This window comes from Sinocyclocheilus rhinocerous, unplaced genomic scaffold (genome assembly GCF_001515625.1).
Source record: "Sinocyclocheilus rhinocerous isolate Xijiao unplaced genomic scaffold, SAMN03320098_v1.1 scaffold82, whole genome shotgun sequence".
Classification (NCBI taxonomy): Eukaryota; Metazoa; Chordata; class Actinopteri; order Cypriniformes; family Cyprinidae; genus Sinocyclocheilus; species Sinocyclocheilus rhinocerous.
Genome location: NW_015644168.1, coordinates 118,339 through 128,815, shown reverse-complemented (window position 1 = coordinate 128,815; position 10,477 = coordinate 118,339). Strand labels below are relative to the sequence as shown.

General features: G+C 37.2%; 2 protein-coding genes across 2 annotated transcripts in view; both read left to right on the top strand.

The window, feature by feature from the left end:
• Window positions 1-1,803, top strand: part of dvl3b (dishevelled segment polarity protein 3b) — a 34,786-nt gene extending 32,983 nt beyond the window's left edge. Inside the window, exon 15 of the mRNA XM_016575702.1 lies at window positions 282-1,803. Coding sequence (XP_016431188.1) covers window positions 282-658 — 377 coding nt within the window. The 3' untranslated portion in view covers window positions 659-1,803. The remainder of the gene's footprint in view (window positions 1-281) is intronic.
• A 2,275-nt stretch (window positions 1,804-4,078) lies between these two features.
• The window catches only part of LOC107758034 (AP-2 complex subunit mu-B-like), a 14,266-nt gene continuing 7,867 nt past the window's right edge, over window positions 4,079-10,477 (top strand). Inside the window, exons 1-3 of the mRNA XM_016575676.1 lie at window positions 4,079-4,298; window positions 6,750-6,864; window positions 8,647-8,912. Of these exons, the coding sequence (XP_016431162.1) occupies window positions 6,791-6,864; window positions 8,647-8,912 (340 nt within the window). The 5' untranslated portion in view covers window positions 4,079-4,298; window positions 6,750-6,790. The remainder of the gene's footprint in view (window positions 4,299-6,749; window positions 6,865-8,646; window positions 8,913-10,477) is intronic.

Here is a 10,477-nt window from a genome sequence, read left to right as displayed (position 1 = left end):
CGTTTTTGATTAAAGATTATGAGAGCACATGAATTAAAAAAAAAAATGAAGTGCACAGATAAATTATTTATAATAAACACTACAGTATTCCATTAAACAATAAGAATTTTCCATTTTGATTTCATGGTGACTTTAATGCCTCTTTCTGATCCTGTGGTCAACTTCTCTGCCCTTATTATATGTGATCCAATGACAAGGCGTATACACTGAAAAGTGACCGAAGAATTAGACTTAAACAGGAAGTCTCACTTTTCTTTTCCTTTCTTTCATTTCGCTCACAGGCAGTCGAAGCAGTGGCTCGAATCGAAGCGGCAGTAAAAATGACGCAAACGCAGCGGCTGGAACGCAAGAGTCTGGAGGCCGATCCGGCAGCGGCAGCGAGTCCGAGAAAAGAGAGAAGGCTCCCAGCGAGTGCTCTGCGGCACCCCCTAGCGAACACAGCGTGCGTAGCTCACACACCATCCGGAGCGTCCAGAGCCTGGTGTGTGGAGCGCCCGGCCTCCCTCCACAGCCACAGACACAGCCACTCGTTACAGCAGCGCCGGGCTCTCCTCCAGACCGAGACCTGGCCTCAGTGCCGCCCGAACTCACAGCCTCGCGCCAGTCTTTCCGCATGGCCATGGGGAACCCCAGTGAGTTCTTCGTCGACGTCATGTGATGTTCTTCAGGTGACCCCGAGGGTCGACTCACATGCTCAAGGCACTGTGAAATCAAGAAAAAAAGATGAGGAGGAAGACAAGAATGAGATGCATTGACATTTTAGTGGCTGAGTGTCCCTCCTAATGTCCCTCCTGTGTCCTGTGGCTTGCACTTTCTTCAGTGAAGAAGACTGGAACAGATCACGTATCCCATCATGCCCTTTAAGGAGACTCTGTGCGATGCAGTGATGAAGGTGAATGCTTGCTGGTTTTTGTGTACTTTTTATGTACTTTAGCTGCATTTTTTAATATTTTGTCCTCTGACTGGTTTATTAACCTCAATATATGTTTTTCAATCAAAGATTAACTAAATTAAGCAGGAGAGAAAAGCATGATATGAGAAGAAAGTGAGGATATCTTTTACTTCTAAATCACCTTTTGCTTTTTAAGGATGAACAAATCATTTTTAATGATTTTTTAAAAAAGACAAATGCTATCAAAAGATAGAATCTTTGGCAATTATTTTATATTTATGGCTTTAATTTTCTGCTAAGAATGGTGGAGAGTGAGAGAGAAAAAGAGAGAGTTTTTAAGTTTACAGACGGGACTTTTAAAGTCTTACTCTTGGGGTTAAAATGAACTTGTTAAAGCATGATGTTTTTCATCTGTTTTGTTGTTTTAATAACCTGAACTGATGAATTGTGCACAAGAAGACCAGGGACATTTATTAAGTAAATCAAGTCAATTATGGTTTGATGTTGATTTAAAGAACTTAACTGGGAGATATTCAGTCCTGTAATGTTATTCTTTGTAACAGTGCACCTGTATTACATGTACTGAACCTGCAACAGTGATGTTGTTTCAATGTTATCAGCACTCCTAAAGCAACCTAAAGATGCACTATTATTATTATTATTATATGATGGAGAGCAGCTCTCTTCACTCTCTCACTCTTCCTCAAACAACACAGTACTTAATATGTTAATGTCTGTCATCATTAACCATCAGCACTCTGCTTCATTGTTTCTCTGAACACCTTCCATTTTTTTTTCTCAGATGCATTTATCACATTTTTAATTATTGGAAACAGATAGTATTGAATGGTTCAATTTAATACTCGCTGTACACTGTTTTACGACAAAACAAAACAAATTGTTTTATTTATAAATATAGTTTATTGCCTAAACACTGAGTGCATCTTTTCTAGTTTTTGTGTGAAAAGAAAATCACTTTTATTCTTCTGCAGTCATGAAGACATAACATAATGAAGTCCATTTGTTTTTTACATAATTCCTTAAAACGTACAACCAAAGAATGTGTTTTCAGCAAACAGCCCCTTGTAAAAAAAGAAGAAGTACACTTTAGCACACTTTTTAAAACAAAATTACTAATTACAGAAAATATATTTTAGAAAAACATACTCAAGTGCAAACTGAATGTGATGTCTTTGGACACTTAAATGCATGTTATTTACAATTAAATGAAAATATGGTTTAAATTTATGTTAAATGCAATTAGTTGAACTTTAGTGTATATCGCTATTTGTAATTTTATAATTACAGACAACAGAAGTTGTCTTTGAAATATGGTTAAAGTATACTGCCGAATGTGCTGACAAGCATTTATAATAAACTAAAATATACATTAATGTTATTTCTATTGAAACTTGTATGTAATATGTTAGTCAACACATCAAAATAAGTGTGCTTCTTTAAAGCATGACAAAAGATTATTAAAACAAGGGTTTAAAATGTACTTCAATGTAAAAAAAATGTAATTTGACATCACAAAGTGCACTTTTTAAAAGTGTACAAGAACATATTCTGTTACACCAAATACACCAAATAATGATCTTTAAAAAAGCATCATATGACCCCTTTAAGAAACAGGCATGAAAGTGTACTCTCTTTAAACGCACTTAAGTGGAGTTTTAGTATGAAGTACAAGTGCAAATTCAATACAATTAAGAACTTCTTTTTAACAAGAAACACAAGGGAATTTTATATATGTGCTTGGGGGGAAGTCACAGCTAATTTCCACTCATGCTCCATTTAAGGTGGTAGAAAATGATGGGTGGATCTGTTTTATTCTCATAAAGAAAGTTTTCCCACACTGATTCTGACAGTCTGCCAGCGTTTAAGGGAGAAGAATATATTTCATTCTCTTTGGCTCTCAGAAGAGCTGTTCTATGATTTATATTTCCACTGTATCAAAGCAAGATCCAGGGACAAGCCGTAATTTATATACAACTCAGACTGAACACATGATAACCCTTCATTTGACAAGATGAAGCATCATCAATCGCACAAGTGAAAAACTTCCATTTCTGGTCCCCCAACGCACACATCTGGAGTCAAATCCACTCCAACAGTCTTCAAGTTTATTTACACAACATTTGAATATTCATTAAGCACATGATGCCATATTTAGAACAGAAGAATTTTGTCAGATCCAGTTATAGCTCTGTTCTCTTGAGACATTACAGTCCGATCTTTTTTAATGCTAGTGTGTGTAACTTGTTAAAATACTTTCTCCTTTCATTTTAATGTTCAGAGTGTGGACACTGATGCTGCTGCATTACCTTTGTTAAAACTTTAGGGATTGGAAAACAAATAGTGGAAAAAAAAAACATGTTTGTTTGAGCTATATGTGTAATGGTGTGTGACACTTTACTATGACACGAACATTTTATGCATTTTGAGAAAATGAAGCTGTATGACAGTCACACTTTAGCATACTTTAAAAAAGATAGGCTAATTTATTATAGAAAAAAATTATATGCTTTAAAATAATACAATGAATGTAAAGTTTTTAGACTTAATTAATTGCGTTATTTACAATTACATGAAAATGAAGCGATTACAGTTTAAATGTATATTAAATGCAATTAGTTCAACTGTACAGTGCTTTTCTGAAGCACCTAAGTACATTTTAATGTGTAATATATATTTTCTACATTGGAATTTAATACATTTAAGATATAATAAATGTAATTAATGTAAAGTAAAAACAAAATATTGGGTAACAAACTACAGTTAAAATTATAATCAAGCACAATGTGTTCTTTATGTTAGTCAACACATCAAAATAAGTGTACGCCTACTTTATTAAATGATTTAAAATGTAAAACTTTTAATTTGACATAATTAAAATGCTCTTTTTAAACGAGTATTTAATTGATAGGAAATATCATGACAGTGTACTCTTTTTTTTTTTTTATTACCGTATTTATTCTTTACTTAAACACGTAGATAAAAGCACTGTCTGTGACTGTGTAGCATTTTGTTTTTGTTTGTTATCTGCTACTAGGCTAAAGGCTTACCTACATCTCAAATGACACATGTAAAGTGTCCCTTTTATCTAAATGACCTTATTTTCTTCTGCGGAGGTTAGCAAACCAACTTGAGTTTAGCAAATAACAGCACTTCTGCTAAAAACCGATCGAGTCAATGGGTCGTGAACAATACATGTGTGCTGTGCGCGCGTGCGTGTCAGCTGACGGCTGCAGAGGGAGCGGCGGCGACATCTTGGATTCATGAGTGAACGGTGACCGCAGCCTAAAACACCGAATACGCGGAATAACACAGAGCTTCGGTCAGAAGCGGACACAGCAGCCTCTGCTGAGCCGGTCCGGAGGGACACAGAGACTGACACACAGAGGTGAGTGAGGGAATCCACCGTCGGGTCAGTCGTGACACAACCGAGCTGGGCTAGTTAGTTAGCTTAACCAGCCGGACGCGGGTGTTTTACGTTAGAGTCACTGATGGAAATGTGTTAAATGAATAACAGAGAGTATTTGGGAGCCGATAATTAAAGAAAACATCATTTAATACGCTTAAAATCGTTACGTTTTACGTTAGAGTCACTGATGGAAATGTGTTAAATGAATAACATAGAGTATTTGGGAGCCGATAATTAAAGAAAACATCATTTAATACGCTTAAAATCGTTATGTCTTTGCATTTGAATGGAAAAAGCTGCGGCTAGCGGCACATAACGTTACTGTCAACAATTTCGGTCCATCTCGGACAAATATTTTAAATTAAATAAAATCTGTTTTATTGAGACGACGATATAGAAAGCAAACAGCATGTATTTAAATGTATTAGTGGTTTTGGGGCGATATGGACAGTCGCAGTGGGACATGACGGATACGGCAGAGAATCACGAAAAATGACACGTTCATTAAAAATCATTATCGGAAGAAAAAAATCGAAATGTTATCAAATCCGGGACAGAATTGCCATGTGAACTCTTCTGGTTTTCCATCAGCAGCCATGATGGATGCTGTAGAGCTGAGAAATGTCATCATCCTCATCATAATATTCATCATGTTCTTATGAATATTCAAATATATTCATAGGGCGCTGGAACTGTTGTGACAGGTTTTATTGTTATGTTGTCGAGTGGGTTGTGTAATCTTGTGTGCAGGCTATGTAGACTGACTGTATATTAATAATAATTTCACTCATAATTCATTGCAGAGGTTACGTACACCTGCATAAGATTTAGAATTACATAAGCTGTTCTGTTCCTGTCATTCAGAGAGGTGTGTGTCAGTCACCGGGAATGTAAAACCTGACATGAAATAATCATTAAAAATGCTGATATTTATACGGCTTGTAGATTTCACTTGTCACTCTATCTCCCAATAATATGTTTTAGTGAGATAATATTTAAATGCTTAATTTTATAATTAAATCTGTTTTTTTTATTGTGGAGGCAAAACAAAACAGTGCAATACAATGATGATTGAGGGATGAACTAATAAACTTTCCTCAAAAGCCTGATGATCATATTTGATTTTTTATTTAAAAACAAAATTATGGATAATCAAGTAAACCTAAGTTGCTTCAGTCTAGTAAGTGTTTATCTTGAAATATTACCAACAATATAAAGCTATTCTTGCTTTTAAATATCATTAAAGATTTCACAGCAAAAAGATATGTAAATCATGACCTGAAGGTGGCCATTTTTACAGTTTGTAATAAAAGGCATTTTACTTGCTAAAAAAGTTACTATCACTCAGTTGACTGAAGGATGGTAATACATTGTGTACAACAGTTTATCAAAGTTTTGATCATGTTGACTATTTAGAAGGCTTATCAAATATAATGCAGTAGACTTTATAGGGTTAAGCGTCAGACAGTTAAGCGTTCATCCATCAGAACAGACTGAAATGAGTCTGAAGGCAGGATTGGTTCATTAGTGTGTTTTTCTGCAGTCTTGAAGCTTTATACAGATAGTTCACTCAAAAGCTAATAAAAATTCTGTCATCGTTTACTCATCCTTATGTTTCAGTTCAAATAAATACATGTTTCTAAGTGAACACAAATATTGTGTGCTAATAATTTGTCCTAATATGTCTGTCACAGATCATTTACACTTAATGAAAGAATATTTGAATGTCCATTGGTGTGGTCTGCACATTTAAATTGGGTGTTTTGTTTTGTCTTCCTTATGGTTTTTTTGCTTGATTTCTGTAAGGTTTTTTTTTTCTCTTTATTTTAATTTTCTTGAAACAACACACACAATGTCACAAAATAGCTACTATACGGGAAACATACGACATCAAGCACCCTTAGCTGTAACACTACAATACATGACTTTTGAGCCGAGAACATTAAAGCTTTATATTAGAACCCCCCCCCAAAAGGAGTAAAAGGTTACTTCAAGTGCTTTAAAATCAGGAATGTTGTACATGAGCAACAGAGTGTTAATATACAATCTTTTATCCTGATGTGATGAAAAAGAGATGTAATGCAATATATTCAGTCTGCCTGTAAGAACAGTCTTATTGGTTTCCAGATCTTGATGAAAATTGATAATTTATCTTTTAATATAAATCTCAGTTCTTCCAAATGTAACATATTTCCCAGTTGTAAGGTTGTTTTTAAAAACATGGTTCACGTTCTGGCAAAGAAACTAAGTAAATAATTAAATAAATTAGCACGATAATATTGTGCATCGGCGATCTCACAGACTGATGATAGGATGACAGTTAAGCATGGCGCCCAACACTAGTGTACATACAATTTAAAGTCTTTGTCCTTATTTTTTAATGAGTTCCCCATCCGGTGACTTACAGCTGGGCTCCGCCTCTTTATTCAGTTTTCCAGCATGGCCCGTGAACACTGAGTGAGACCACCACCATGATCGGAGGACTCTTCATCTACAACCACAAGGGCGAGGTGCTGATCTCCCGTGTCTACCGTGATGACATCGGGTAAGTCAGGGAAATGTGAGGTTGTGGAGAAGTTGGGCTTTGATTGCTTCAACAGGAGGTAGATCTAGGTTATAACATCAACATGTCCTTCATGTTCATGCATATCAATTTTTCCTGATGTGCTTCCTTTTCCACATTTCTTTTCCTTCTTTATTCACCCTGTCAGATCTGTTTGTTTCATTTGATTCTGTATGAATAAAAGCAGTCAAATGTTGTGACCCACCTGTTTTTTATGTGTGACCCAGTTCCATCTTCGGGATGTAAAGAGAAACGGCAGTGTGGAATACAATGAAGATCAATTTTAGATCACGGTTAGAATTTTAGAATGTTAGGCCTCTGATTGCCTGGAAGTTCCTTTCTGGAAGATCCAGGCATCCTTTAAAACCACAGAGATGTTCTCTGCAGAGAACGGTTGCTATGGATACAGTGGGTCTGTACATCGCTGCCAACTTATACTGTCGCAGTGTGTGTGTGTGTTCATGCACGCATGCAGGGCTGTATCATTAGATGAAGTCGCAGTGTGTGTGCCTGGAGGAAAGGGAACTCTGGGAAGAAAACGAGAGGGGCTGAAACAGTGTATGTAGCGTAAAAACAGACAGCTGAAATGAAGTGATGATGCTTATTTTTATATATAAACCCAGTGAGGGATAAAGGAAACAAGCTTGGTTCCAAAACCTACTGAGGTGCCTACCTAGACAGCATTTAAAGTCATCATGAAATTAAAGCCCTCCCTGTCTACAGTTCATTTGTGTATATGTTTAACATTTTTTGACCTTGTAATATTAAATCAGAATGTCATAGTTGAATCTTCTGGGGAAAAAACGCCTCTCTGGTGACGTTAACTTAAACTCTGCCCATGCAAGCTCACATCTCAACATCCAATCAACAACCAATGCACAGAACCAAGTCTTGCTCAACATTTTCTTTTTTTAATCTGTTACACTGACTGTATGGATGTACATCACAGAATGGAAGAAAAGATTTGCCGCTACTTCTGATTTATTGCCACTTTAAGGAATTGTAGGTGTACTCAAGATCTCTTCCAGGTTAATCCGAGTTTCTGTCCTAACCAGCCTCAAAAAGTTGCATTTTGTCAGTTGCTTAAAAGATGTCGCTTAGAGTACCCTATGCATTTTGTGCTGTGCAGTATGAGAGAGAAAATGCTTTTCTGATTTTTCTTTTTGTTTCACGCTGCATTTTGCTTTCAATCTAAAATTTGCTACTGGAATCTTGTTGCACCTGGATAGGACACTGTTTAGGGCAGCATCTCAATGGTAGTTGCTTGGCTGGCACATGAACCCTCAGAAATGAAATTAAAATCAGACTTTTAGAGTCAGACATTAGACTTTTTCTTATACCCAAGTTTTGGATGTGATAAGTATTTTTTTGCTGAAGAAGGTTTTTTAGTGCTTATCATGTGGTTAGCCTGGCAACATGCTAATGCTAAACAATTACAAACAAATGTAAAAATCTCTTGTGCACTTCACTTTAGAATTAATATTACACATTTAAATAGAGCAGTCCTATCAGTCACGTACAAGGTGTCAGTTTGATGGAGGTGTTGAGTAGGTATAGTGTTGAGTTTTTGATACCAGAACTATCGAGCGATTTTAGGTGAACAGTTTTTGGGTTACCAGCCCAGTTGTTTGATAAGGCTGCAACTAACTCTTGTTTTTTTTCTGGCAAATAATCTATTATTTTTCTGTTTAGTTGGTTAATCTAACAATTATGTTTCGGATAAATCGACACCAATCTCACACCATCATGATGGTCTTTCTGCAGGAGGAATGCGGTGGATGCGTTCCGCGTGAACGTGATCCACGCTCGCCAGCAGGTACGCTCACCCGTCAACAACATCGCCCGCACCAGCTTCTTCCACGTCAAGCGCTCCAACATCTGGCTGGCTGCCGTTACCAAGCAGAATGTCAACGCAGCCATGGTGTTTGAGTTCCTCTATAAGATGTGTGACGTCATGACTGCCTATTTCGGCAAGATCAGCGAGGAGAACATCAAGAACAACTTTGTGTTGATCTACGAGCTTCTCGATGGTATGAGGACTTCTCATTCCTGAATTATCCTTAAATTATTAATAAAGTAAAAAGATATCCGCCTGACTGCTTTGCTTAACGTAACATTGATTATACTGCAGTTGAGTTTTCTTTTCCCTCCAGTTCCAGTCAGTCCCACAACTGTTGTGCTGTTGTTTTTTTAGGTTTTGATTTTTATGAAATGTCAATGAGAAAATCAAAACCTAAAGAAAATACTGCACAGACAGACAGACATCTCCTCTGCTCTCTGAGATGGATGCTGTTAATATACAAGTGAAGTCACATTTATTTGTATAGCACTTTATACAATACAGACTGTTTCAAAGCAGCTTCACAGTAATAAGCAGGAAAATAACACTGTCAGTGTTGCACAGTTAATCAGCTATGAAACAAATTTACTTTCAGCTATAAAGCAGCTCTACAGTCATGGCCAAAAGTTTTGGCAGTGACATAAATTGTGTTTTGCAAAGTTTGCTGCTTAAGCTGTTGTGGTGTTCATGCACATTGGTTCTAGATTATTGTGTAGAGTGATCAGATGCATTTTAAATAATTGCTAAAACCCTCATTGGCCAAAAAATGAACTTTTCACAAAAAAACTAATTTCACTGTTTTTTGATCCTGACACAAAATGACCAGCTAACATTAATTGACTAATATCAGCAGCACATGAGAAAGTGTGAATGAGTACTAGTCAGGTCAAATCACTATCATATTAATTCGATTGTAAGAGCACAGACTGATTGCTATAAAAGGAGGGAAGAAGCGCTTCCAATCATTGTGTTCTTGTTAGTCAAGAACTTCAAGGAGAGAGGTTTGACTGCAGTGAAGAAGTCTTCAGGACGTCCCAGAGTGTCCAGCAAGCACCAGGACCCTCTCCTCCTGAGGAGTCAGTTACAGAATCGTGTGACCAGCAGTGCAGAGCTTGCTCAGGAATGGCAGCAGGTTGGTGTGAGAGCATCTGCATGCACAGTGAGGCCAAGACTTTTGGACAACGGCCTGGTGTCAAGAAGGGCAGCAAAGAAGCCACTTCTCTCCAAGAAAAACTTCAAGGACAGACTGAAATTCTGCAGGAAGTACAAGGATTGGACAGCAGAAGACTGGTGCAAAGTTATTTTCTCTGATGAAGCTCCCTTCCGACTGTTTGGGACATCTGGAAAATCGATTGTTCGGAGAAGAAAAGGTGAACGCTACCATGAGTCCTGTGACGTGCCAACAGTGAAGCATCCTGAGACCATCCATGAATGGGGTTGCTTTTCAACCAAGGGAGTGGGCTCTCCTCTCATATTTCTGCCCAAAAACACTGCTATGAATAAAGAATGGTATCAAAACGTCCTGCATGAGCGACTTCTTCCAATGATTCATGTGCAATTTGGTGATGAGCCGTGCATTTTCCAGCATGATGGAGCACCATGTCACAAAGCAAGAGTGATAAAGAAGTGGCTCGAAGATCATTACATTGAAATTTTGGATCCGTGGCCAGGCAACTCCCCGGATCTCAATCCCATAAAACGTTTGATATATGCTTATAATTGTTTTTCAGTATACCATAGAAACATGTGGAAAAA